At 35.8% G+C, this 27,987-nt stretch overlaps 5 protein-coding genes and 1 pseudogene across 8 annotated transcripts; 3 read left to right on the top strand and 3 right to left on the bottom strand.

Annotated features, from left to right (window-relative positions):
* Positions 1-5,445: 5,445 nt before the first annotated feature.
* LOC106358357 (L-ascorbate oxidase homolog) lies at positions 5,446-8,051 on the top strand. Its single transcript, XM_013798128.3, has 4 exons — positions 5,446-5,794; positions 5,903-6,012; positions 6,180-6,547; positions 6,885-8,051. The coding sequence occupies exons 1-4, from the start codon at positions 5,630-5,632 to the stop codon at positions 7,877-7,879; spliced, it is 1,638 nt and encodes a 545-aa protein (XP_013653582.1). The 5' UTR covers positions 5,446-5,629; the 3' UTR covers positions 7,880-8,051.
* A 659-nt stretch (positions 8,052-8,710) lies between these two features.
* Positions 8,711-10,505, top strand: BNAA07G12240D (autophagy-related protein 101). Of its 2 annotated transcripts, none has more exons than XM_013798130.3 (7): positions 8,711-8,883; positions 8,965-9,001; positions 9,147-9,232; positions 9,374-9,469; positions 9,668-9,821; positions 9,940-10,096; positions 10,291-10,505. In XM_013798130.3, exons 1-7 carry the CDS (start codon positions 8,851-8,853, stop codon positions 10,367-10,369), a joined length of 642 nt encoding a protein of 213 aa, XP_013653584.1. In that variant the 5' UTR covers positions 8,711-8,850; the 3' UTR covers positions 10,370-10,505. The 2 variants fall into 2 exon arrangements, with proteins under 2 accessions (XP_013653584.1, XP_048592785.1); XM_048736828.1 differs by having other exon boundaries at positions 10,222-10,505.
* Positions 10,506-10,521: 16 nt separating this feature from the next.
* Positions 10,522-11,781, bottom strand: LOC106358358 (dof zinc finger protein DOF5.8). Its single transcript, XM_013798129.3, has one exon. It carries the CDS (start codon positions 11,402-11,404, stop codon positions 10,742-10,744), a length of 663 nt encoding a protein of 220 aa, XP_013653583.1. The 5' UTR covers positions 11,405-11,781; the 3' UTR covers positions 10,522-10,741.
* A 1,195-nt stretch (positions 11,782-12,976) lies between these two features.
* LOC106356501 (putative B3 domain-containing protein At5g66980) lies at positions 12,977-20,450 on the top strand. 3 transcript variants are annotated; one of them, XR_007314965.1, is made up of 4 exons: positions 12,977-17,056; positions 17,128-17,246; positions 17,335-18,774; positions 19,070-20,450. XR_007314965.1 is itself a non-coding variant. In XM_013796248.3 (4 exons), exons 1-4 carry the CDS (start codon positions 16,408-16,410, stop codon positions 17,638-17,640), a joined length of 984 nt encoding a protein of 327 aa, XP_013651702.1. In that variant the 5' UTR covers positions 12,977-16,407; the 3' UTR covers positions 17,641-18,884. The 3 variants fall into 3 exon arrangements, 2 of the variants coding, with proteins under 2 accessions (XP_013651702.1, XP_048592784.1); XM_013796248.3 differs by lacking the exon at positions 19,070-20,450 and having other exon boundaries at positions 12,977-16,515; positions 16,606-17,056; positions 17,335-18,884; XM_048736827.1 differs by lacking the exon at positions 19,070-20,450 and having other exon boundaries at positions 17,335-18,884.
* Positions 20,451-20,639: 189 nt separating this feature from the next.
* On the bottom strand, positions 20,640-22,348 carry LOC106355311 (annotated as a pseudogene).
* LOC106355312 (putative ethylene-responsive transcription factor ERF121) lies at positions 21,241-24,586 on the bottom strand. Its single transcript, XM_013795286.3, has 2 exons — positions 23,825-24,586; positions 21,241-23,742 (listed from the first exon to the last, which is right to left on the bottom strand). Exons 1-2 carry the CDS (start codon positions 24,156-24,158, stop codon positions 23,609-23,611), a joined length of 468 nt encoding a protein of 155 aa, XP_013650740.2. The 5' UTR covers positions 24,159-24,586; the 3' UTR covers positions 21,241-23,608.
* Between the last annotated feature and the right edge of the window lie 3,401 nt (positions 24,587-27,987).

Genomic DNA, 27,987 nt, shown 5'->3' with positions numbered 1-27,987 from the left:
TTAATCGCCCATGAGATGGTACATGGTCTCAGAACCAATATTAAAGTCTCCGAAGAATACATGGCTGTTAAAACAGATATGTCGAAGGCCTATGATAGAGTTGAGTGGAGCTTTCTTGAAGTGCTGTTGGAAAAGATTGGTTTCGACAGAAGATGGGTTTGTTGGATCATGGCTTGTGTCTCTTCAGTCACGTTCTCGGTTTTGCTAAACGGGAATTCTCATGGCTTCATTAAACCAGAACGGGGCATTCGTCAAGGGGACCCTCTCTCTCCGTTCTTGTTCATCCTCTGTGCAGAAGCCTTGGTTAATTCTCTAAACATTGCTGAAGCAACTGGACGTATTCAAGGAATCAAGCTCTCACCGGCCTGTCCTTCAGTGCATCATTTATTGTTTGCTGATGATAGTTTGCTTATGTGCAAAGCAAACTCGACGGAAGCAACGGAGATCTTAGAATGTCTGAAGAAGTATGGAGAAGCTTCTGGCCAGGTAATTAATCTCCAGAAGTCATCTATAATATTTGGAGCAAAGGTACCAGACAATATCAAAGAGGATGTCAAGAACGTTTTAGGAATTGTGCAAGAAGGTGGAGAAGGTTCTTATCTAGGACTTCCGGAATGCTTTAGTGGTTCGAAAAGGAAACTCCTTAGCTTCATCAGAGAGAAATTACAGGGGAGGTTAAAGGGCTGGTTCTCCAAATCACTCTCCCAAGGAGGTAAAGAAATACTTCTGAAATCAGTAGCTCTCGCTCTTCCCGTGTTTGCTATGTCATGCTTCAAATTACCAAAAGATCTTTGTGCTAAGCTTACAAGTGCAATGATTGAGTTCTGGTGGAGCAATGGTACCAACAAGAAGAAGATATCATGGATTGCTTGGCAGAAGTTATGTAAAGACAAGGAGTTGGGAGGACTGGGATTTAAGGACATTGAGAAGTTCAATCAAGCGTTACTTGCGAAACAAGCTTGGAGAGTATGGAAACATCCTGATTCCCTCTTGGCTCGAATATTACAGCATAGGTATTTCCCTCGGTCATCCTTCTTGGAATGTGGTATTGGGACGAGGCCCTCCTACGCTTGGCGAAGCATTCAACATGGACGGGAGCTTCTCAAAAAGGGGCTGCTTCATAAGCTTGGTAATGGGGCAAACACAAAAATCTGGACTGACTGTTGGATTATTGATAAAGTTCCCAGAGCCCCGAGATATAGACAAGACGCCATTGTGGATTTGACCTTAACAGTGGATCATCTGATCAACCCTGCGTCAAAAAGGTGGAATGAGACTCGAGTGAGACAGCTCTTTGAAGAAGAAGATGTAAGCATCGTTCTTAATACTCGTTTCAATCTACGGTCTGGTGATTCTTTGGTTTGGGGTTTCTCAAGAAGTGGCGTCTATGACTCCAAGAGTGGATATAAACTCCTTGAATCCATACAAGAGTTGCAATCCCCTACACTGCAGCCCCTTCCTCCTCTAGAGAAAAAGCTATGGAGTGACCTCTGGAAAACAAAAACTTCTCCAAAGCTCAGACATTTTTTGTGGCGAGCTCTCTCTGGTGCTCTCGCAGTAAAAGAAAGGTTGAGATCAAGGGGTATTCATTTGGATACAACGTGCCCTCTGTGTGGACTTCATCAGGAGACCATATGTCATGTTCTCTTCACATGTGATGTGGCTAAGGAAACATGGGACCGAGCTCAGATTCCACTCCCATCTGCAGGTTTTTCACACAACTCAGTTCTTTTGAACTTGTACCATGTGCTCTCAGTTAGTAAAAATCAAAGAATTGGACAATCTGAGAGGCTACGCTTCCCTTGGATACTCTGGCACCTATGGAAAGCAAGGAATAGCTTCTGTTTTGAACAGAAAAGATTCACGGCAGCTAACATTTTCAAGAAAGCAGCTGAGGAATCTTCCATTTGGTTTAAGCTCTTTCAGAAAGATCAGGAAGAAGAAAGTTCAACCAGAGTATTGGATATTGAGAGGGCTTGGCAGAAACCTCCCATGGGTTTCGTTAAATGTAATCTAGGTTGCTCCTGGTCAGCTAGCTCTCAACATACGGGAGCTTCTTGGGTGATCCGGGATTTTCGAGGCCAGGTAATGGAACACAGTCGGAGATCCTTCACAGAGACTAGCTCAAATCTGGAAGCAGACCTTATTTCACTGTGTTGGACAGCAAAAGATCTTCATACTCTGCATTGGAACAGAGTGATCATGGAAATCTCATCAGCTCATACTCTGGAAGCTCTGAATAATCCTCAGTGGTTCCCTGGCTTGTCCAATACCATTGAACAGACGAGACAAGCACTAAATTGCTTCCAAAATTGCTATGTGGAAGTTGTGAATGCCGATACAAACAGAGTAGCCGAGAAGATCGCTGCCAGTGTTACTAAAGATGGACGGTTTCAATCTTATATAGCTCGTGGAGGTCCAAGTTGGCTCAATGATATCATTCTTGCAGAGGCTTCCAATTCTCCATCTTCATACCAAAGATAAGGCTGCAACGGTCTCTCTTAAGGAAGTATGAAGCTTTGGTTTCTACACATTTCACCCTTTATAGGGTATTTTTTTTCAAGCACCTATTGGTGTAGGCTTTGATGTGTTTTCGTCTTCTGCTGTTTTCTTTTCTCCGACAATGAGTTTGGAGATCAAACATTGAATTTATTTCAAGGATATAAAAAAAAGAGAGAAACAAAACAGTGTGGGAGAGAAAGTGAAAGAAGTAAGAACAAACCTGAGCAAGAATCACAACACAGATGATGTTAAAACAAAGGGATTTCTTAATGTGGGGAGAACGATAGTAAGATACTTGAATTTAATGACGAGACCAAGAGATGTATAGCTTACTCGCAAAGCAATCTTGTAGTCGTTGACTTACTGCGAAATTACATGGAAACTGAAATTGAGTCTTCGCCTGGTGTTTCTACGTAAACCCACCATAACGTCTGATATTAATATAATTGAATATTTGATTATATCAAGACAGTTAGCTTACTAGCAAAGTAATCTTGTAGCCGTTGACTTCCTGCAAAATTACATGGAAACTGTGAGTTTGCGTCTTGCCTTGGCGTTTCTACGTAAACCCACCATCCCGTCGTCCGATAATAGTATAATTGAATGATTGACTATATCACGAGGGTTTAGCTTACTCGCAAATCAATCTTTTGCAGTCGTTGACTCTGTGAAGTTAGATGGATCTAAATTCTAAAGCCTAATTACACATTATCACTCATCTGAATTTTAATGAGAGAATAGCATAAGCAAATCAAACCATCTCGACTACTCTATATAAAAAGGTTTATTTTAAAACTCTTTTTAAGTTTCTCATTTTTAGCTTCAACTTTGCCGCTCCGAGTAGTTTTACCTCCATGGAGGTCCCAAATGGCTTTTGTGGTCGTTTGTGTTGTTCTGCATGATAGTAACGTTGGGATAGCAATAAAGCTGTAGGAGAGGTTTTTGAGGATGGGTCTTTCTCTGTCGCTCGCGGCAACAAAGTTTGTTTCAGCTTAGTGATTTCGATGGGCTAGATAGTAAGCGGCGTTTGCAGTGTAATCTAGTTTTGTTTTGTGGGTGACTTGTTCTCTTGATTCTCATTGTCGTCAATCCTACACGTCATCAACTCCATCATTCCAGTATCCACACGTGCCACGCGTGATGTTCTGTAACGGAGCATGTGTGCGTCACAACGTATGCCTTTCTTAGGTTTGGGCCAGAATTTAAAGATACCCACTGAAAATACGTGTTTACGTCTTTTTTTTTTTTTGTCTATCGCAAAATGCCGAACCAAAAATGACCATAGAAAATGGCTGATTTTAGTTTCAGAGCAGTAGAGAAACAAGATAAGAGACATAGCATGTTACACTCCATTATCATATGATATAATCCCACATGTCCGAATAGGGTCAGGCTCTTGACTCTTGTATATATATGTCACTTGATTTATCTAAAAGTTAAGAGACAATCAAAATGAATAGTGATTGTTTTTTTTAATTAAAACAATAGTCTCCCACATGCTTCCAATTTTTCCTAAACACGATTGCTTTTACTGTCTTCTTTGCTTAGCTCTTTTTTCTGGTATACGTATTTTTCACCTAGGAGACGATTAAATTTCACTACTGTTACACTATAGTTTTCGTATATACATAAATGGACGTAACTACCTTATTTAACTATACGTTAAACAATGGAGTTGCGTTTTCTGATCTGCATGCACGGAGTTCATGCAGTTTATCATATGATCCGTCAGTTTATAATTGAACATTTAACATGTTTTCACATGCATCTAATGTATACTCCCTCTGTTTTTTTTATGTAGATAGTTTTAGGTGAATGCATAAATATTAAAAAAATTATTAATTTTTCTAAAAATAGCATTTAATATATAATTTATATGTAGTTGAACTAATCAAAAATAAATAAATATTATTTGATTAGTCATATTATATCCAATAAAAGTAAAAGTTACTTAATTATGAAAATTATTAATTTTGAAACAGACAATTTTTACTTAAATTACTTATAATAAAAATAGAGGGAGTACTATTTTATATTCTTATAATGATATAGAATAGTAGTAAAATTAAAATAATAAAAAGTTTTTAAAATACTAATAGGTCAGTCGGTGGACGGTGGACCATAATTCCCAGACGCGGGTTTTAAAAAAACTGGAAATGCATGCAAAAATAATAAAAGTATCTTTAATCAAATTTGCAGGAAATCAGCAAAAGTGGCACAGTATTCAACAAGGCAGATGACCATAACTATGATAATAAATAAACAGATACTCTTTTTTCAAAAAATTTCACTATCACAATTTAGAAACTAGAACGTTCGTTGCCGAGAAAAGAAAAGCTACGCTAGCTTGGCTTGGCCGTGCGTGAACATGAAGGAACTACGAAAATGCGAATCTAATCAGCGGTGGACATGATAATCTTTTCGCAAAGCCTCTCTTGTCTTTTACTCATTTTAATTCAATCTCTTTATTCGTTTTATCATTTAATTACATTTGCCTTTTCTATGGCAATCGTTATCGGAATTGTCGAATAATGAAAGCTAAGCTTTGGCTGGAAGCAATTATCATTAACTCAAAAACGCGTTAAGCCATTCAATTCACTGCATTATCCACTCTCTTTTTTGTTTTCTCATTAACAACTTTATTGTAACTTTCGGATAAAAACACTGTGCTGTAGTTTTAATTTCCTCAGTAATCTAACCAATAAACCAACCCAACCTAATTCAAAAGTGAATGATACTATGAGTAAAGTATAAGATCTATTTTGCCGACAAGCATTGAAGCATGTGAAAGTTACTATTAGTACACAATATATGTTCCCGCCTAACATTTAAAGGTGTAAAAGTTGTTGAAATTAATTTACGAAATATTGGTGGATTTAATTTCTTTTGACCAAAACGAAAAAATAAAATAAAAGCAAGAAACTCATTCGAGATCTTCACTGTCATTTGATTGGAACCACCTTTGTTACCTTTTCCTCTCACTTATTTATGTCACCCTCAACTTTCGTTATCTAAAGATCAAAGAAGTCCATTCATTTTTCACACCCATTTCAGGAGACGAGCTTTTTCCAGCTGTCTTCAGTCTCTCTCTCTCTCTCTCTTGTCTGTATCATTCTTTTAGGAAGCCATGAAAATGGCATTCAGAACAAGATTATCTTTGCTTCGTCTTCTTCTTCTTGTAGCTTTAGCTTTGCTGAGCATTTTGGTGTCAGTGAAAGGAGAAAGCCCTTACAAGTTCTATACTTGGACTGTGACTTATGGCGTTATCTCCCCTCTTGGTGTTCCTCAACAGGTACGAAGTACACATCAAGAGATTCTACTCACTGACAATCTATTTTTTTAATGGTCAGTACCCTATTTAAAACTCTTTATTGATGTTCTGTTTGTTTGTTTGGTTAAGGTTATTCTGATCAATGGTCAGTTCCCTGGTCCGAAGCTTGAAGTTGTTACTAATGATAACATCATCCTTAACCTCATCAACAAACTTGACCAACCATTCCTCTTGACCTGGTAATTTTATACTATTTCTGTTTATATTAAACCCATAAATTTAAACTTTACCATGTTCACATAGAATGAATCCTTCTCTGTTTTGTGTAGTCCAGTTGATTAATGTATTTTGTATTAGTAGGCTGATTGTGAAGTATCTGGTATTTGTTTTCAATGCTTGTTGTTAGGAATGGAATAAAGCAGAGGAAGAACTCATGGCAAGATGGTGTACTGGGAACAAACTGTCCAATCCCACCAAACTCAAACTTCACTTACAAGTTCCAAACCAAAGATCAGATCGGAACTTACAACTACTTTCCTTCCACCGCTTTTCACAAAGCCGCCGGTGGTTTCGGAGCTATCAATATCTATGCAAGGCCTAGAATCCCTATCCCTTACCCTCTCCCAGTCGCAGACTTCACTTTGCTCATCGGTGATTGGTTCAAAACCAACCACAAAACTCTCCAAGAGCGTTTGGATTCTGGTGGGGTTCTTCCATCTCCAGATGGAATGCTCATTAATGGACAAACTCAAACTACATTTACAGGAGATCAAGGTGAGCTTTGGATCCCTCAGCTTTCCGTAGCTGACTAAAACCATGGCATTACTTTTCAAATTGTCTAAACAATTACAAAAATTTAGTTTACAAAAAAAAAAAAAACAATTACAAATAATTTATAATTTACTATTCATAAATTGTAATTGGTATACTATAATATACAATTTATGAAAATAAAATAATATTTTTTATAATTTATCAATAATGTTTTTTAATAGATGTCAAAGAAAATAATGATATTTAATATAAATATTATATATTTAGTATATTGTTATAATTTATCTCTTTGAGTGAGTTTTGGTGTTTTACTTATGGTTTGTGTTTAATCTTTCAGGGAAGACTTACATGTTGAGAATCTCTAATGTTGGATCATCAAGCACTTTCAATTTCAGAATCCAAGGACATACAATGCAAGTAGTTGAAGTTGAAGGCTCTCACGTCTTACAAAACGTTTACGAGTCTCTTGACGTTCACGTTGGTCAGTCTTTATCAGTTCTTGTGACACTAAACCAACCTTCTAAAGATTATTACATCGTTGCAACCTCCCGGTACACAACCTCCAAGCTCTCCGTTACTGGTCTGCTGCGCTATTCCAACTCCGGCGTCCCAGCTTCCGGTGACATGCCCCCTCCTCCCCCTGAAGATCTTGATTGGTCCTTGAACCAAGCCAGATCGTTCAGGTGGAACTTAACGGCTAATGCAGCTAGACCGAACCCTCAGGGATCATTTCACTATGGAACAATTACTCCAACAAAATCATTTGTTTTCTCAAACTCAGCTCCTTTGATCAACGGGAAGCAACGCTATGCGGTTAATGGAGTATCTTATGTTAACTCGGATACGCCTCTTAAACTCGCTGATCACTTCAACATCCCCGGAGTTTTCAGCACAAATGCTATTCAGAGGGTTCCTTCTAGCTCTCCTGTAACTGTTGCTACATCAGTTGTTCAAGCATCACTCCATGATTTCCTCGAAGTTGTGTTTCAGAACAATGAGGAATCGATGCAGTCTTGGCACCTTGACGGTTATGACTTCTGGGTCGTTGGGTTTGGTTCTGGACAATGGACACCTGAACAGAGACCTCTTTACAATCTTGTTGACGCTCTTACCAGGCACACAACTCAGGTGTACCCGAAGTCTTGGACAGCAATCTTGGTGTCGTTGGACAATCAAGGGATGTGGAATATGAGATCAGCGATATGGGAAAGACAGTATTTGGGACAGCAGTTTTATCTGAAAGTGTGGGATCCTGTGCAGAGTCTTGCCAATGAATACAATCCTCCTGATAATCTTCTTCTTTGTGGCAAAGCTGTTGGGAGACGAGTTTAGAAAGATGTCTTTATAGTGTTCATTTGGTCTTTTTTATTTAAGTTAATTTGTTTTGAGGGTTTTTTCGATTCAATTTGGTTGAGGTTTTGTTCTTACTGGTCATGAGAGTATGGCTTGTGTCACATTTGTAGTAAGTAACACATGGAAGAGTAAGAAAAGTTAAATGCCTTCAGATTGCTGTTTAAAAATATTCTTTAGTACCATGTTGTTCTTACTAATCCACATATCTTTATTTTACTGTAACTTTTCAATAAAGATGTTAAAATTTCTAAAATTCTTACAGATGACAAATTTTCTATTATAAATATGTTAAAGATCATAAGATGAAACATGATTGTTTAGATGAGAGTATGGTTCTAAAAATCGGTCTATGCGGTAAACAATTTTTTTTTTAAAATTAAATTATTTAAATCGATTTAAATTATTCTAAATCGGTTAAAATTAATTTAAATCGATCTAAATTAACCTAAATTTGTAAAACTTAGTGTGAGTTCATAAATTTGTCTATTTTTTTCTTTTCTATATTTAGTTTTGCTAATTCACAAAAATAATTTTATAGTTAAATTTAGAATTACAATATTTTATATATACAATAAATTCATAATTTAGACCTCTGTTTAGATCCTGATTATTTTGTCTAGTCGATAATCTTCTATAAATCGTCTAAGTTGCCGCATAAACATTTTCTGAACAAGGGTAAATGTGGTCTGATGACTAGTAGATGTGGTGAGATTCATTTATGAGATTGATTCTAACTTGTTTTCTGATGAAAGAGATGTTGACAGACAATGGGCCGGATTAAGCCCAATAAGAGAGATCTATACCCAGAAGAATATTGTAGTAACACAGACAAGGCTTTGAACTAAACTGTTTTATTGTGGAGGTGGTTTTGCCCAAGTCAGAAGGTAGCAGTTGCTTCCATCGGAAAATCAACTGCGGCTTCTTCCTTGTCGAAATCTATTGGGTGAATTATGAATTGCGAAGTTTGTCAGCTGAAGGAACTGGTAAAATCGAGTCGTCGTGTTTCTGTTTCTGGATTTGTATTTGTTTTTGATGCTCTTTTTTTTTTTTTTGTTCCCTCGCAGGAAGTGGAATCGTTCGAGATACGCGAGGTTCTACGCTGTAAGTTTCTCGCAGCCTTCTCTTGTGTTTGGTAGGAAGTAGGTTTGCTTCATTTGCGACCGTAGACTTTGTCTTTGTCAATTCTATGTTCTTCCTCTTCATGCAACTCTTTGATTATGACAAGGGTTCAATATATTGATGGCAGGCATTTTACATACTATTGTCTTTCACCGTGCACTCGGTCTTATCCGCCCTAAAGATATTGATTTGGAGCTCTTTGAGATCACTTATGTAAGTTTTCAATATCTTTTGCTCTCCTTCATGGCTTTGTTATACTTAATTAAGAGAAGTTACGAGTTTACCTTATGTAACTATGCTTTGATTTTGATATTTTTTGGGGGTTTTTTTTTCCTTTTCCCCCGTGTGTCACAGGTACAATGTGGTGAAATAGAGGTGGAAAAGAAGATTGATGAGACGATAGAGCACTTCATAAGCTGGATTGATAAACACCCCAACAAGAGAAGTCCGGTATTTTCTTTTCTCCATCTCCATTTTCATTCACCACTCTCTGTATCTATCGAGAGACTTCCATCCTAGTACTTTTGTTTCATACCTGCTCACCCAAGGATTCAACGTTTTGGTAGCATATAGGCTAGTGTTCTTTATGTATTGCTCTAATCTTTTCTCATTAATCTCTTCCTTTATTTTTCTTTTGTCATGGCCAAGATATGTGTATCCTTTTATGAAGTCAAAAGCAAACAACCGTCTTGGTTCAATAACAAACAACGTTCCTATTGGGAACAATGGTACGTCAATCTCAATGTTCTTCACCAGACTAAATCCCCTTCCCACCACTCCAAACTAGTTATGGACACTGGAGGTAAGATTATTTTTATGAATTTTCTCCTTTCATATCCTAAAAAATCATTACACTTTTATTTTCTTAGAATAGTTGGGTTTAGTAGATTGAGATGATCTGTTTAATCCAACGACTGTAGAGGCGAATGAGGAAAGAAGTTCCCGCAGGACACTGCTTGAGCAATCCCTTCAAGAAGTCTTGTTTCAAATCATAAAATTCGTGAATGAGAAAAAGGACCACGTTCCTCCAATCAACGACGGTGTAATCTACTGCCCTTTTGAGATCACTATGCCAAGGTACATTAATCTCTACTTATTCACACACCAAACTGTTTTTTTTTTTAAGTTAATTTTTTTTTTACTTACGGATTATCATGTACAAGAAAATGGACACTTAATTACTTAAAGACTGTGTTTATTAGGTGCAACGATCCTTAAGGACATAGATGAGTTGAAGTGTTGATTCAAATCCAACTTTCTTTTTGTTTCAGCTCATCAGACTCAACCTTTGGGATGGATATTTTCAAGAGGATGCTCCACAGTGGTGGCCATCCATCGATGCTCAGTTGATTCAACATTATCCACTCAAAACTTAATTAGTACATTATACGGATACACTTGATGTTACTTGGTCCAATCAACACTTTCCTCTGTATATAAACATTACGACTATTATACACATGCCTCTGAAGTTGTTGATAGATAATGTTGTGGAAGTGATATAAACACAGACAATGCATTTCTTTAAAAAAAAAGTAGACTGCTGTTTTCCAAAGTTGGGATTAACATTAGAGTTTGTAGTTTCGTTCACAACTAACTAAGTAACCAGATAACACTACTTTTAAGATAACTAAATAGAAAGCTAAAAGAGTAGAAACTAAAAGAGACATTGAGACCAGGAACAAGAAGCTGGTATATAGATAATATGGTCTCTCACGCTTATTAGTAGTCTCCAGACACGAACCCCACTTTGCTCTCTGGTCCTTCGAACTGCCACGTCGCCGGTATTGGACCCACGTGGCTTGTAACAGCTGACGTAGCATCAGTAGCGCTACTCGAAAACGGCCAGACCGTTATCCCTTGTCCAAACCTGACGTTGTCGAAATACGACCCGTGACCAAGCCCAAGTCCAAACCCTTCCAGCCCATTAAACCCGCCACCAGGCCCATTTCTGCTTGCGGCGGCGTTGTAGCTGAGCAGAGAGGTGAACCCGCCGTAGACCGACGACGCGCTTCCCTTCGCCGCCGTAACATCACCGTTGTTAGATGACGGAGGAGGGAAGAGAACAGGCGTCGCTTGTAAGGGGAACTCCCGGCTTCCGACGGCGGCGGAAACAGCGACGGAGGAGCAAGTTCGAGAGCGTTTGGAGCTTTTACGGGAAACGCCGCCGACGGGAATGTCACGGAGAGTACCACCGTGAGTCCAGTAACGACGACAAGCTTTGCAGAAATGGCGAGGCTGCGAGAAGTTGTAGTTGTTGTAGTAGCAGAACTTGGTGTTGGTTGATTCACAGCGAGGACAAGGAAGCTGGTCTTGCTGATCCGCCGCAGCTCCTCCGTGAGGTATCTTAGTTAATCGACGCGACTCGTTGACATCAGAAGGCATGTTGAAGAAGATAGAGGGAAAACGAAAGTTTGAAAAAGAAAAAAAAAACAATTTGTAAGCTAGCTTTGGAGGTGTGTGTTTAAAAGGTTGGAACTTTCTGAGAGAGTGAGGTTCCTTTTATGGACAAGGGAGAGATGGGAGGTGGGGAGGGAGGAGAAGAGAGTGTGAAGCTTTGTGACAGAGTTGTGTTGGGTTTATTGTGAACATAGAGAGAGAAAGAGAAGCTCTGTTCTTTTCTCCTCTCTCTCTCTCTCTCTCTCTTTATTCTCATGATACGTAGGTGGTGGCTCTTCTTTCAAGATTTTCTATTTTGAAAAAAATTAGCATATGTATAAACCACAGACAATTCTCTCTAATCTCTCTATCCATTACTTTGTCACATGGGTCGCACGTATAACCAAATTCGAAATAAGACAGCTTACCAGGCATAAGTGCTGATTGAGTGCCTTAATATATAAGTATATAGTTAGTTATACATGCATGTAGGAGAACATTTTAAAACTGGATTTTTTTTTGTCGGCAACTGGATTTTATCATAAAATTCAAGGTAAATTAAATTAGCACAAGATTATTATTATGAAACTAACTTGGTCATCAGTTTTACTTGTTATTATGAATATGAAGACACAATAATTGTATGAATACTGACTGAACATGCTCTTGCGCGGGACAGGACAAATGGTGGATGTTTAGGGTAAAGCGAGAGAATCTGATGACAGCTGTTCTGTCCCAAACGCAAGAAGAGGGTTACAATTGTAAATAGGATGCTACTAAAACGGTCAAAAGAGACAGAAAGAGATTCGTTTTGTGAAGAGACGGAATCAAGCCAAGCTTGTCGGATAAAGATAATGGATACGGAGAATAGGAATGGATAAGAAGCAGAAGCATGCAAATCTTCACCCCAAAACACACAACAAACATTTTTGAGAGAGAGAGACATGTGAGAAGTGTGTGTGTGTGAAGACGTGTCTACTGGTTCAGAGCCGTCCTTTCTCTGTGTGCCCACCGGTCTACACTGGTCAAGCCCTGACACACTCTCTTTATCCGATTCCTTTGGTCATTTTCCTAGTCTGAGTCCTCTCTCTCCTTTGAAGAGCATCGAGAGGCTACGTTTATATTTCGGTCCGTATGTATAATGGACCTTTTCTTTTAGATGTATGTATGACTGGGTTGGCCATGGGCCTTGATATTATTTGGGATTTTGTAATCATATGTTAATGGGCCATCGGTTGTTTGCAACTCACCAGAGAAAAATGCATTGACGGGCTTATGATTCTCTCTTCTTCTTTCTTTCCAGCTATTTTAATCATTGGTTTAATTTATTTTGTATCTATCACAAGTTCACAACCTTATGTTTGTTTTTAATATACCAATAGGGTGTTATGTAACTGTATTAAATTGGTATGCAATCTGATATGACAGTGTAAAGAAAACATGCAATAATCGTACATTATTATAAGGGCCTAAATTTAAGATTTTTATGTTGTGTTTGTGCATGTTTCACCAAACATCCCATTATTCAAAGCTGAAAATAACTTTACTGATGCATGCATGGTCATATGAAAAACCACGATCTGTGTCCCATTTCGAAAGTGAAAACTCGGTTATCATCACAATAGTAAAAGGCGCCAATCACGAATATAAAAGATATCAAAAGAAATAAATGCGAAAGAATAAGTAAACAAGAAGGAAACAATAGTTACAAAAGAACACTAATAGAATAAATGTGCCAAAAGGATATCACTTCCTCTACTCACACAACTGGGTGCGACGTGCGTTTCCACTTTCATGGTCGGTTGAATAAGTGAACGTCACATTCCCTCCCATCTTCATGTTTCTTCTTTAAGTTTATAACTATGCACACAGTCAATAAAAGCATCTTCGAATATGCTTATTAAGGGAGAAAAGATTAGTAAGAAAAATAGAAAACCGGACGACTTTGGTTTTTGGATTTGGAACGTCGAGAATTTGTAGTCCATGAATAAAGCCACTTTTGGAAAAAGTTTGAGTTGTCAAAATGATATGATTTGAGCAAAAGTGAATATGTAATAAATAAATAGATAGTTGACTAATCATTGCATAAGTAAAAGCATTTTGGATTTGATTCCATTAAGCTATGTTTTTCTAACAGCTGTTTGTCTCTCTGCCTTCATTTCCACCCAAGAAGCCAAAAAACTGATACATTATCTCCATTAAGTTTTGAGAGAGAGAGACTGAGAAGATGGGACTGAGTCGACGACTGACCTAACATCTGCATATGCAAGAACCCATCCACGGTCAAGGAGGCTTTTAAGGGCATCTCCAACTCCACTCTATTTTTTCACTCTAAAATAGAGTTTAGAGTAAAAATGCTCCAATGGTACTCTATTTCTCACTCTATAATAGAGTAAAAAATAGGTTTATTCTAAATATAGAGTAATTTTTTTTTTTTTGTTCATCACTCTATTTTTTACTCTAAAATAGAGTAACATTGAAGCATATTCAAACTCTATTATAGAGTTACTCTATTTTAGAGTAAAAAATAGAGTAAGCCATTGGAGATGGTCTAAGCTCGCTAGGCCATCTCTTATCAAGCATTTCACCATAAGCACCATGAACATGAAGCAGACCAGGTTTCCGGTTCACCTCTCTCGCTCTGAGCTCTCGAGTAAACAACAGTTAATGGAACCATGGCTCCATCATGAGAAGAGACTTCATGGTGATCACATGCATAAAACTCGGTTAAGTCATTCCACAAGTTGTCATTCAAGGAACTAGTAATATCCTCCTCACTATCAAAACTAACAGTTCTTGTGCCTTAAGGTATATTAGGGTTCTCGGTGGAGTTTGCAGTGCCGTATAAAACACGTGTTCTCTCGTGAAACATGTTTTGCTGCTGCACGATGTTTCTGTAACGACCTGGTTCTCTGGTTCTCTAAACCAACTGGTTTGAATTTAATTAATAATCCTTTGAACCAAACCCTTGGTTTGTTGTGATTAGTGGTATATGTATGATTATATGCATTCCCTTCCTTCCCCGAATGACCTAGCCGTCACATCTCGTTAGTGTTGTGGTCTTTCACCACCTCCAACCAGCTGAAGCATCAGTGCATCACCATCGTTCCTATGTTGACGTGAGCCACCAAACCAGAAGAAGAGAAAACAAGAGCAGATCCAGAGCCGCTGCATCTCGATAGGACCGGTGTTGATCCACACGTTCTTCCACCGGAGCCGCCGTTGTCATCACCACCATCCATCAACACATACCGCCGTGTCGTTTGGAGGGCCCTAGTTTCAGCCTCGTGACGTACGCGATTGGTGATGTAGAGAGCGTGATCAGGAAGGTTTAGTGTATTATTATTAATTTCTTGTAACGCAAGTTTCTTAATCAAACCCTAAATTAATTGTATTAATAATGCCTCGTTGTTTTGTGTTTATTCATTTTCGGTCTGGTGTGTGTCATTGGCAAGAGCGAGATCCATGGCGAAACCGTAGCTTTCTTGCTGATAAAGTCATTTCGTTTATAGTCGGACTCGCTTATGTTTCCTTTTTATTGGCTAAGGTGAAAGTTAGTTCGTTAAATCCCGAGCTAGTTTAGTACTACTATTATGGAAAGCCTAGTTTCGAAGCATGATTTGTTTCTGTAAATCGAGTCTGTTTGAGAGTCTTGTTTGTCTACTATTATTTTTGATTGTTAAACTGGAAATATGATAATAGAGGATTCAACGGTTGTGTGAAATGATTGATGTTAAAAACTGTTATATGTATATATAGTTATATAGTAGGGACTATATGAGGAGTGTCGGGGCCCAGAGAGATCTTGGCTAGCGACGCATATGAGTACGGGGGTCAGAGAAATCTGAGTTAGCGACGTATAGAGTACGGGGGCCAGAGAAATCTGAGCTAGCGACGTATAGAGTGCGGGGGCACAGAGACATCTGAGCTAGCAACGCATATGTGATGAGTACGGGGGCCCAGAGACGTCTGAGCTAGCGACGTATATATTTTATGGTGCGGGGTGCAGAGATGTTTGCATATCGACGCATATTGGTGGAGTGCGGGGGTCCAGAGATGTCTGGACTAGCGACGCATATTATATTATCGTATATCCGTATGAGGAGAACGCAGGGTGTGTGAACTAGCTATGTACCATCAGCATATTGTTTGTTCTGTGTGATGCGCTAGGCATCTTGTTTGTTAATGCTAGAGCTATGCCTACATAGTCGTAGTGTTATGTATTGAGTCAGTGGTTTGCGGTTTAGCATCCCATACCTCACTGGGTGACTCTCCTGTTGCTCATCCCTCTTTCTTTCCATTGCAGGTGAACTTGCCGAGTAGTTGGATACTTGGACGGTTTGATGTCTTGGGGATCATCGTATTTTTATTTTGGTTTTCATTCCATTTATTCGACGTATTTTTATAAATCAATTTAAAGATGTATTTCATTCAAATTTATTTTATTAAATGTGTTTGATATTTTATTCGGTTTTAAATAACTCGGTTTGATTCAGTACTTTTCGGTAAGTAGCACGCTGGTCTCGAAAGAGGAGGAGACGGGTGTTGCAGTTTCATTTCCCGTTTAATAGATCATAATCAACCACAGCATCAGGCATCTACAAACCACAGCATCAGGCTAATAGCTCTTAAGCTACGTAAGCAGGAAACAGCAAGAGGAGTTGTTATCCTACCACAAGTGAAGAAATCATGTCATAAAGGTATTAAGTTGTAAAAAAACAGAAGTTAAGAGGCTGTAACATAAATAACAAAAACCAAGGGGAGTAGAAAGCAAAACTCGTAACTTACACAAATTAAAGTTGGCGATTTATTTTCCTTTTTATTAGGGCACCGAAAATATAAATTTGCCTGTTCGTTTTCTCGCTAATAAAGGTTTTCGTATCAGTTTATCACACAAGATTAGATCCTCTCGTCCTCTGATTCATCTATCTTCATGAGTCTTTAAACCCTCTCCTGTTTAATTTACTTAATCACTACCAAAAAGCTGATCAAAGAAGAAGAAAGAAAGAATGGTTGAAACTAGTGAGAAGACTCCTTCTCCATCTTCTTCCTCTCATGGGCGTAAAGACTTGGAGTTTTTCAAGGTTTATCTTCCCGAGTTCAGCTCTCACCAACTGGTATGTTCCTATGTTATCTCTTTTTCTTCTCTAGGACTTAAATATTCTTTTTTCTCTTGGAAACTAATTAATATCAAAATTAACGTGCAGGTGATACCTCAAGCATTCATAAACATCTTAGATAAGCCATTACCTAAAAAAGTGGTATTAGTAGATGAGATCGGACGGTTATGGGATGTGGAGACAAAGATTGGTGTTGTTGTTTTCAGACAAGGTTGGGAAAAATTTGCAAACGAACATTCTCTTGAGTTTGGAGACTTTCTTTTGTTTAGATACAACGGCGAGTCTAGATTTGACGTCACGATTTTCGCCAAAGACGGATGTAAAAAAGACCTAGATAGATTTAGGGTTTCTGTTGAGAAAGAACCGGTTCTCGTTAAACCTGTGGGTATTTCTATCAAACCGGAACCTTGGGAAGACTGTGGCAAGAGGGTCATGCAGAATCGTAAACGCGTTTCGGTTAGAGAGGAGGCTAGTGTTTTTGGTGAGATTGAACCGGTCCACCAAAGAAATACTAGGAAAAAGGTTAACCGGTCTAGAGGTAACTGAATTTAATTGTTTTTTTATCCTATTTGATTCAATTTATTAAAGTTTGATTTTGATCATATGTAGATCCTCGTGAGATGTCATGGGTTCCTGAGAAGAAACACAAAGGATCTGAAGAACCGGTTTATAAACCCAAGAATCCGCATTTTGTGAGGAATATTGCAGTCGGTTCACTTCGTTTACTGGTGAGTTGTAAGAACCGGTTCTATATATAAATATGTCTTAATGGTTATAACATAAACAAACAAATATGAGTTTTCTATGTGTTGCTAGGAAATACCGACAACTTTTCTGAAAGCGAACGGGATCGAGCTGGAGGAAGGCCAAGACATCGAGCTTTGTGATGAAAATGGAAAGAAATGGCCACTGAAGATTGAGAAACACGGTAGAGGATGCATATTCTCATATGATTCGTGGTTGTGTTTCTGTGAAAGCCATAACTTGAGGAATCCCAATAAGTGTTTGTTTGAGTTTATTGTGTCAAGTAATGGGACATGCAGCCAGATTCTAGTTCGTATATTCCGTGGGACGTTGCTTACTACTGCTACCAAAAGTGGTTACCACGTTCTTCCTATGTAAACTTAAAACTATACTTACTTCATTGTGTTGTATTCGGTTCTTCCATGACGGCCTAGCTCCCTAGCAGCTAGCGGTTTTGGTTAGAAACGTGTGTCCTAACATACAAACATTGAATACTTGACCTATATATAGATCTTTAGAGTATTTGTGGTCTTTGATCATTTGGCTGGTGTGTTTTTCAGTATTCATGTCTCATAAGTACAAACACTTATATCTACAAATAAAAAATCATTGAAGAAAGGTAAATTTTTCTCCTAAATAAATAAATACTATTGTAAAAAACAGTAAAATAAAATGTGCCTTGATGAACTCAAAGTGGTCGATGTTCGTCTTATAAACTGGCCATATTAGAGTTCTCCCATTGGTATTTTAGTTCTTGACTACGAATAAATGTTTAAATTATAAGACAATTGGGTTGTTTCCTCATATAGTTTGAACTTCGTTTCGGACCTGTCGACTACATATTATACATTTTATAATGTCATTTGGTATTAGGAATTCAAGGTATGAAGAACGCACTAAACGCGGGGAAATTGAGTCATTCAACTATATAAAGCTATGTCACGTAGGAGAGCACATAGTTTATTTTCTTTGTTTTATGAAGATGAAAAAACCAAATCAGCCACCGGTTTCCAAATAAACCAATGGAACTACGGCCCAAAGTATAATGTATTAGTCCACTTTGTTTTTTTAATATAAAACTGAATGCGAAGTGTCACCAATCCATTATTATATGCTCTGTATATAAATACACACGAGTGTTGTTGTTAGTCATTACACAATATCATCAACAACAACAAAAAAATCTTTCTCGAGCTTTCTGTTTTCCCTTTTTTGTGAAATGGAGTTTGAGATTTCTAAACGAGTCCAATCGGAGGAAGGAGAAGAGAATTTAAAAGAGGAACAAGTGTGTAACCAGCTACAACTGAAATCGTCTGAAACGCAAACGCAGGCGCTGAACAAAAGAGCGGTCCTGAACCGCATCCGCGACCACAAATGTATTCACAAAATCAAGAGTCTTCTTCTCACCACCGCAGGTAGTAACAAGGGATCCACCGTCGACGCTGATAACCGTTGGATTGATAGTGGGGATGTCTTCTCTTGCCCGTGAACTCGGCTTATACTTTGACGCGTGTATGTCAACGTGTGTCGTGTTTGTGATTTTCGCTTGTGTCTTCTTGCTGTCTTTAATGTATGAATCATCGTTGTAGATCTCGATGAATTAATGAATCACCGTTGATCTCTAGCGATTCTTTTATTGGGATTCGGACGCATGCAACTGGTGAACTGGGCAGTTAGGGCAACATTATCAGGGTCGTTAGCTTAAGTCCTTAGGGATTAAAAGATTTAATTTAAATCAAAATTCCTTTAAATTCGGTGGGACGCGTCCGTTTCGTCGTTAGCTAACATATTTTTTTTTTGTCCTTAGGTGATACGTGTCGGGGAGAGATAGGTTGAAGGGTTTTGTTATGGAAAAATCAAATTGGGATCCAGATCGACATTTCGCGTCTCTCTCTTGTTCTCTCTGGCGGCGATCGAAACGGAGATTTTGCTCTCACCGTCGCATCTCCTCCGTGACCGTTGTCCCGTCGACGAACCTCCTTCCAAGTCGTCTCCGTCGACGAATCTCCTCCCACGTCGTCTCTTCTCGACCAATCTCCTCCCAAGTCGTCTCCTCTCGACGGCACATCTCCTTCGTCACCGTTGTCCAGATCAACGAACCTCCTCCCAAGTCGTCTCCGTCGACGATTCTCCTCCCACGTCGTCTCTTCTCGACGAATCTCCTCCCAAGTCGTCTCCTCTCGACGGATTTCATCCCGAGGCATCTCTCTGCGATTGGAAGGTGAAAGGGTATGTGTTCCTCCTCCTTCTGATTTGCATGTATATGGTTTATGTTTTCGATCTACTTTGGACGGGGTTTGCATGTATTTAGACTTACGGAACTGAAATGATTGATTGTTGTTTATAGATTTAGGGATGTCGTATCATATATGTGTGAAAGGGTATGTGTGATTGATTGTTGTTTATCTCATGAAACTGAGATGTTTGTTTACATGTTTGCGAGGTTATTAGGTGAGGTGAGGTTCGACCACCAGGATTGTATTAGCAAATATTTCAGTTTGTCCGGTCCTGGTCTTCGGGCGTTACGGGTCCGTGATGATGCTAGTCCTGTATACTGTTTTGTGAAGCCTAAGAGTGTCATCGTATGGTTCGTGGGAGTTGAAGGAAAAGGTGATAAGGTTCGTAATTGCCTTACTCTTTATGAGATTGATGAGGATGGGGTGAGAAATGAAAAGGTGACAGAACGTGACGACGTGCATGACTATTCTCGCGCCTTCGTTTGTGGCTATGTGTATGTTCCAAGTCTAGTCCCTCTTCCATGAATAAGAGATTAAGGTTTTGTTTCGTTTAGCAAATATGGAGAAAGAAAATCAGGCACTCTCGTTTAGCAAATATTTCAGTTTGTCCGGTCCTGGTCTTCGGGCGTTACGGGTCCGTGATGATGCTATTATCTTCCAAATAATATGTAATTTTTATGTTTTTTGAATTTAATAAAATGTTTGTTGTAATTTTTTTTTTTTAATGTTAAACTTCTCTTTTATGTTTTATTTAAAATGTATTTTTTATATCTAATTACACATTAAAATAAATAATATAAAATATGCTAAGGACTTTTTTGGTCCTACCAATAATCAACAAAATTAAGAAAGTCCTTATGCACTTGTCCCTAACTAAAAAATAATATTATTTTATTCTAAGGACAAAATTAAGTAGAACCAATAATGTTGCTCTTAGTATATTAGTTTTATTGGGCTATATTAAAACCATTCAAGCCCAATTGTACAGACCTTAACGGTTTCGGTTCGAGTTCAAGTATTCACATACCAATAAAACCAGCCTGGAAAAAAAAATTAGAAATCACTACAACGAAGGCTGTAACTGGTTATCAATTTATGGAATATCATGAATGAATGGAATTAAAAAAAATGGAACGTAGATGAATGGAATAAGAGAAGTTATGGAATAAAAAAAATTGAATTCCATTCCACTCATTCCACTTATTCATGAACTTTTTTAACCATGAATGTTTTATAACTGCATTCCATTTTTTTCCAAACATTCCATAAGGAATCATTGGAATGAGATTTGTTTTCTATTCCATTCAAATGGTAAAAAAAATTTGGAATCTGCAGGAATAAGCCATTCCAAACAATTTCATTCCAAAAACTTGTAATCCAGTTGCACCCGAAGTAAATTTTACTTTTTAATATTCCTTGGAATTATGTCGACATAAATCTTCCTACTTATCCTATAAGTAATAATATACTAAACCAAATCAGAAGAAAAAACATTAATAAAATGTTTGTTTTCATTAGGGTACTTTTTGCTTCTTCTTTTTTGTTAGCGATATCGTTTGCTTTGTAAACCAAGAAAACAGTAGAAAAAAAAAACAGGATGAAAACTGGATTAGCTCTGTTATACACGCAAAACCACTTTCATGAGAAGTATTGATCATCGTCAAAAGAAACTAGTACATGTCATTGTTTGTTAAACCTCTTTCTCCTCTACGTCTCTGATCTAGACATGCAAGCTCTTGCTCTCACGAAAAAAAAGATGTGTTAGAAATAGACAAAAGCCGTCTTCGTTTGTAATTAGCTTTAAAGCAAGCCTGTCTTAACCTCTTAGTCTCATCCCCAAATTCCAAATTAGGATCCTCCTCAATCATTTTCTTCTCCCTCTCCAAAATCTTCAGAGCTTTCGTCAGCTTGCTCCTGATCCTTTCATCCTCCGTCTTTCCTAAGTGATCCTTTCATAAAAAAGATCACCACGTTATATATAAGTGTGACCCCATGTGAAAGGCATATTGACTATGTATATACACATGTGACATGTGTGTGAACTCACCAGGAGGTTAGTAATGATGCCCTGAATGCTCATAAGCTTGCGGTGAGGCCAACGAGAAATACCCAACTCACGACTTTTTTTCTTCAAAAGGGTTAGTCCAACGTTAAGCTCTTTGGCTGCTTTAGTTATCGGCATGTAGAAGTATGGCTTGATTTCTTCTCTTGACAAGCTCTTGACGAGTACTCCATCTGTTCTCTCTCTCCTCTTATAGCATGTTATCTCTTTCATTGTGTTGTTACTCTCGTGCAATATCATCTCCATGTTTGGAACCCCTATGCTTGACATTTCATTTCTAATTGGTTCAAAATGATTATTGAAATTACCAGTAATTTCATTCCACGATCCACTAAACACATCTGTTACACGTCAGAAGATTAGTATCATAATCCAAGCATGTATATATGTATGTATTCATACTTTTATACCTTGAGAAAAGGTAGAAATGGCCTGAACATCATCTGAAGCCATAAACGTATGATCACCAGCCAAGAAACAAGTAGAGATAGGATCAACATTAATGATGTCTTGGAAAGAAAACCAAGTTTGGGTTTGGATATCACTTAAAGGGTTGTTAGTGGACGAACTGCACAAAGTCAAACAACCAAGAGATCATATATATTAGATCAATTGCTAATACAAACAAACTACTTTCCCCTTCTTTTGTTAAAACAGTACAACCCTTGTGAACTTACTTGTAATCGAAGGAAAGTGAGTGATCGAATAATGAGAACAAGTTTTCTTCTTGGATGAATTCATAGTCATCAAACTGTGACCAGTTCCGTAGTTGTTTATGATCAGTCATTTCGAGTGAGATGGGGTTGATAAAAAGTAACGATTTTTTCAAGTGACAGAAGAAGAAAACGAAACGTGTGTATTTATATTTATTTGGAATGTATAAACGCTTTAGCTTATATGTATAGATAGAGGAGTGGGAAGTGGGTATTTACTTCTCGGAGATGGTGAGCCGTCTAAATCATTAGATGTCTTGTGTAAGTTACGAGAGAGATATTACTGTAGAAGTTAATGATTATAGTTTATTGTTTTGGTTAATAGAGAAAATATTTATTTAATGCTAATTATATATTTATATCTACTAATTACCGCCCCTAATTCAATAGGCTTAGCTTCCCCATCCCATCACATGCAATGCAAGTTCATCATATCTTGCTTCTTATCATTTTTCAAAATCTTTATATTTATTTTTTCAAAAATAATCATGAAAATCGTTATACTAGAGACGTATACGTGAATATAGAACGTATCAGTTTGTATATGACGGGCCAGCTCCGTTATGATTATCAAAACCGAATTGGAATACCAAGTTAACCGGACTAGGGGTAATTAAGGTTTTATACTTATGAACTAATTTGATTTATAAAACGGTGATTTGAATCATAACCGTTACGTAGATCGTTGTGACACATCTTGGGTTTCTGATATAAACAAAGGATTTGAGCAATAAAATGCATTTGATCAACACAACTTCTTTTTTCTTTATGTACGTTTGATCCTTTAGTTATCCCCACCACTCGTTGCTTGCTACTTACGTTTGATTTCTCAAGCTCTGCTAAACGCCAGAGTGTATCAATCAATGGTCAATCAGCGATCGATTTAGTAAGAGCTGGAAATGATCAAAGTGATGTGAAGGTTTTTTAAAAAAAAAGTTATGTTATTTACAAAATAAAAAGAGTACATATGTTTACACAAACTAGGAAGGGAAAACGACTGCATGGGTGTAATGTAAATTCAAATCATGGCGGGATACCACACGTGTACACCTTTTTCTCTTACTTTTTTTCCTTGTTATATTCGTTGACTTCACACTACTGTGCGCTACATGTGTGGTCAATGGTCATGTAGTCATGTGTGGTTTTAGGAATATGACTATATTTATATATTAAAAAAACAACACAAGTCTTATAGTCTGTTTTCTAGTAACAAGACCATATAACATTCCAAAGTCTTAACAGAAAAGTTTGGATCTTATTCAAAGAAAATAGCCGGGATGATCAATCATATACGTATATCTTCTCGGTAAACGCTTCCTTCTCCCTGAGTCACTTCACGCCGACCTTCTTCCAGCAATTTCATATTCTGCTTCTTCATAAGACTGCACTGCCATATCATAGGTGGGAAACGTTCCAAGCCACCTCCTTGCCTTTATACTTGGATCCCATATCTCAGCCGACCATTTACCTAATGGTTAATGAAAAAATTATACATAAATTGGGCGAACAGATTATAAGATGTTGGAACATAATATTGAAATACAGTTTACCTGATGGCTTCTTCCTCACTCCTTTGTGCTTCTTCTCCTTCTTTATCTCTGCGGGCCGTGGGAAAGCGCAGCCGTAGCAACCGGTGACACCACAGATAGGACAAGGGCCAGCGTCCGGAGGCGGAAGAGCTTCACTAGCGATCCAGTTTGATGAAGAAGTGTCACCACCGGGGCTGGATATCACTTGTCTCAGAGTAGAGACGATGATCTCATGCTCTTGATCTCTTGTCAAGTAAGATGGTTGTGAAACAGGGGTGAAATTTTCGTTTTGAACATAAGATTGAACATTTTCTGAATTATTCATTCTCGTGGGATCAAACTGATAATAATTCATTCCCACGTCAAAGGATAGAAAGTCTTGTGAAGATTTGAAAACAAACAGACGACGTTTAGGGTTTATATAGGCGGACGTTGGTAATATACGTATGGGTCCATGAAAATCTTTTTTGTCAACTTTATAACATTTTTTTGGAATCTTGTGTTTTAACTTTGGAGTTAGTACACGCGGCACGAAGCTGTTACATCGTTGGATGATGTATCTGTAGTAAATGCGATTTTGAGAGGAAACTAATTAAGGAAGGAATAGTACATGTCAAAACCCTTTCTCAAAAAAGAAGAAGGTTAATAGTATACATGTATACTATTGAATTTATTCCTTCCATCTAAGTTTTACAGATTAGAGTAGTAATGTACAACAGTATTGTTTTTGGGTCGGTTCTATTAAAAGTAATTCAATCATTACACCGAGTAACAGTTACTTCTTAACGTGGATGTCATTTCATGCCAAGTATGTCACGTTTTAAATATATAAGAATTCACATGCAAATTTGGATTTCTTTTCAAGTCATTTGCTACGGTCTTCGTTTCTCATCAAATGAACTGGTTGGCATAATCCAAATTCACAATTCCGTTTGCTTTCAAATGAACTAGTTGGCATGTTCTCTTTAGTTATATCACATGCTTTAATATTTTAAAAATTATAACCTGTGTGAATCTCTACTAATAAAAGGGAGCTTTTGAGGCTCCATAGGGCATCCACATCAGCGGAAAAAATTTATTCCGAAAGATGACACGTGGCATAAAATATAGTTTTACATTTTAATATTAATTATTTTCGAAAATTGTAAAAAATATGTAAACATACAGCATTAAAAAACGGAAAAACTACATTAAACATATGTAAGATTACTATTTTTCACTTAAAAAAAAAAGACGACTTATCTCCATAATGTAACATTACCGTTTTATAAAAAAAAAACAAAAAACATTATATATAATTTCGAAAATAATAAATATAAGTAAAACATACAACATAAAAATGGAAATACTACATTAAACATAAATATGTTTGACTATTTGTCCAAGTTCTTCTATTAAACATTGCCGTTTTACATTAAAAATAGAAAAATACGTAAAGATTTAAACATCTATCTTAAAATATAAAATATAGACATTAACTAAATATAAAGTATAAAAAAGAGAAATACTCAATATATCTTTTGAGGCTCCATAGGGCGTACACATCAGCGGAAAAAATTTATTCCGAAAGATGACACGTGGCATAAAATATAGTTTTACATTTTAATATTAATTATTTTCGAAAATTGTAAAAAATATGTAAACATACAGCATTAAAAAATGGAAAAACTACATTAAACATATGTAAGATTACTATTTTTCACTTAAAAAAAAAAGACGGCTTATCTCCATAATGTAACATTACCGTTTTATAAAAAAAAAACAAAAAACATTATATATAATTTCGAAAATAATAAATATAAGTAAAACATACAACATAAAAATGGAAATACTACATTAAACATAAATATGTTTGACTATTTGTCCAAGTTCTTCTATTAAACATTGCCGTTTTACATTAAAAATAGAAAAATACGTAAAGATTTAAACATCTATCTTAAAATATAAAATATAGACATTAACTAAATATAAAGTATAAAAAGAGAAATACTCAATATATAAAAAAATAAATAATAAGTAAATATTATAAATATATAAATATATGAATTATATATACAATAATAAGTAAATGCACAATTTTTTAAAAATGGAAAGAGTATATTAAATATTAAACATCTATCTTAAAATGTAAAATATAGATATTAAGTAAATAGAAAATATAAGAAAAAGAAATACACAACTTAAAAACAATGGAAAAAGTATATTAAGATTTAAACATCTATCTTAAAATGTAAAATATAGATATTACGCAAATAGAAAGTATAAGAAAAGGAAATACACAATTAAAAAAAATAGAAAAAGTACATTAGTATTTAAACATCTATCTTAAAATGTAAATCAATCTTAAAATATAAAATTATTAGTAAATAGAAAGTATAAGAAATAGAAATACACAATATAAAGAAAAATAAATAATAAGTAAATATATAATATAAGTGAATACCAAATTTAAAAAATGGGAAATTACATTAAGATTTAAAAATATATATTAAAATTTAAAATATAGATATTACGTAAATAGAAAGTATAACAAATGGAAATATACAATTTAAAAAATGGAAAACATACATTAAGATTTAAACATCTATCTAAAAATGTAAAATATAGATATTAAGTAAATTAAAAGTACAAGAAATAGAAATACATATACATGAAAATAAATAATAAGTAAATAATGTAAATATATAATATATGAATTATATATGTAATAATAAGTAAATACACTATTTTTTTAAAAATGGAAAAAGTTCATCAAGCATTAAACATCTATCTTAAAATGTAAAATATATAATATAAGTAAATACACAATTTAAAAAATGGAAAAAGTGCATTAATATTTAAATATCTATTTAAAAATATAAAATTTAGATATTACGTAAATAAAAATATAAGAAATGGAAATAAACATTTTAAAAAATGGAAAAAGTACATTAAGATTTAAGCATCTATCTTAAAATGTACTTCTATCTTTAAATGGTAGTAAATTATATAAAAATGGAAATACCACATTAAACAAAAAAAAATGTATAGTTTTACATCAAGAAAGTCCCTATAAAATTCATTATTCCATCCACATCAACCTCACACTATTAAGCAAAATTTCAAAGCACTCGACCAAAAAAATGGTTTCACTATCAACTCTTCCCGTCCCAGAAACCTTTAATGACATTGAATGAGATTTTTTTATAACAACAAACTTTTTGTTAGGTGGATTCATTGTTGGGAAACCCGCAACTTCCAAAAGCCAAACTTATTCATGGGAATTGAATTGCTTTTCATAGACTCAAAGGTATTCTTACAAATTTAAATTAATCTAATCTATAATTTTATTGTTAATATTCATACTAACTCTTTCATGATCAAACCATTTCAGTTGATAACCATTCAAGCGTTTATCCCGAAACACTTCATTCCTCGCCGAATCAGGTATTGGTTCATGTTGGTTTAGTATTGTTTTTGGTTTACTAACCGGTTTAGGATGGTCTTATTGTAAATATAATTTAAGTTGGTTTAGCATATATTATGTTTAAAATAACTTAAATTAAATAATAATAATATTATGCTTAAAATATAATTTTAGAAAGTTTTCAAATATAGTTTACAGAACATTATAGGTGATGAATTTAATTTATTAAATTCGTTTATTACTTAAAACTAAGTTTTTTAAAAAACATACTGAGTTATAAATATCAATGATGGATTGGTGAGTATAACATGAAGACAAAAATATAAATATCTGATTTTCAAGATAAGAAATTCAGCTTTTATTCAGATACTCAATATATAATATCTTAAATTATGTTTTAAAAAATATACATAATTTATATATATAGATTAATCTTCCAAACTTAAACTATTATATTATATATGAATAATGTTTTTAAATAAAAATAATTTCTGATTTAAAATAAAAATAAAAACAACAAATGTTTATTTTCAAATAATGGATGTAATTTACATTATACTATCATTTAACAAGTATTAGATACGTTTTGATATATCATTATTTTCTATTCCCAGAAAACAATAAATTGTTAAACATCAATATCATCTAGGTTAAGTATACGAACAACAAAAATTCAAACATCACAAAAAATATTTACATAACCATTATAATACAATAATTTAATCAAAAATACAATTAAAAAATATATTAAAAAGAATAGTTATATACTTAATATTTG

Source organism: Brassica napus, chromosome A7 (genome assembly GCF_020379485.1).
Source record: "Brassica napus cultivar Da-Ae chromosome A7, Da-Ae, whole genome shotgun sequence".
Lineage (NCBI taxonomy): Eukaryota > Viridiplantae > Streptophyta > Magnoliopsida > Brassicales > Brassicaceae > Brassica > Brassica napus.
This window is presented reverse-complemented; position numbering and strand designations above follow the sequence as displayed.

Excerpts from the sequence above, each read along its gene's own strand:
- LOC106358357 (XM_013798128.3), top strand. The coding sequence starts at position 5,630 with ATGAAAATGGCATTCAGAACAAGATTATCTTTGCTTCGTCTTCTTCTT. Across the intron at positions 5,795-5,902 it reads CTCTTGGTGTTCCTCAACAG|GTTATTCTGATCAATGGTCA; the intron begins GTACGAAGTACA and ends TGTTTGGTTAAG. Across the intron at positions 6,548-6,884 it reads TACATTTACAGGAGATCAAG|GGAAGACTTACATGTTGAGA; the intron begins GTGAGCTTTGGA and ends TTAATCTTTCAG.
- BNAA07G12240D (XM_013798130.3), top strand. The coding sequence starts at position 8,851 with ATGAATTGCGAAGTTTGTCAGCTGAAGGAACTG. Across the intron at positions 9,002-9,146 it reads GATACGCGAGGTTCTACGCT|GCATTTTACATACTATTGTC; the intron begins GTAAGTTTCTCG and ends TATTGATGGCAG. Across the intron at positions 9,470-9,667 it reads ACCCCAACAAGAGAAGTCCG|ATATGTGTATCCTTTTATGA; the intron begins GTATTTTCTTTT and ends GTCATGGCCAAG.
- LOC106358358 (XM_013798129.3), bottom strand. The coding sequence starts at position 11,404 with ATGCCTTCTGATGTCAACGAGTCGCGTCGATTAACTAAGATACCTCAC.
- LOC106356501 (XM_048736827.1), top strand. The coding sequence starts at position 16,408 with ATGGTTGAAACTAGTGAGAAGACTCCTTCTCCATCTTCTTCCTCTCAT. Across the intron at positions 17,057-17,127 it reads AAAGGTTAACCGGTCTAGAG|ATCCTCGTGAGATGTCATGG; the intron begins GTAACTGAATTT and ends GATCATATGTAG. Across the intron at positions 17,247-17,334 it reads TCGGTTCACTTCGTTTACTG|GAAATACCGACAACTTTTCT; the intron begins GTGAGTTGTAAG and ends ATGTGTTGCTAG.
- LOC106355312 (XM_013795286.3), bottom strand. The coding sequence starts at position 24,158 with ATGAATTATTATCAGTTTGATCCCACGAGAATGAATAATTCAGAAAAT. Across the intron at positions 23,743-23,824 it reads AGTGAGGAAGAAGCCATCAG|GTAAATGGTCGGCTGAGATA; the intron begins GTAAACTGTATT and ends ATTAACCATTAG.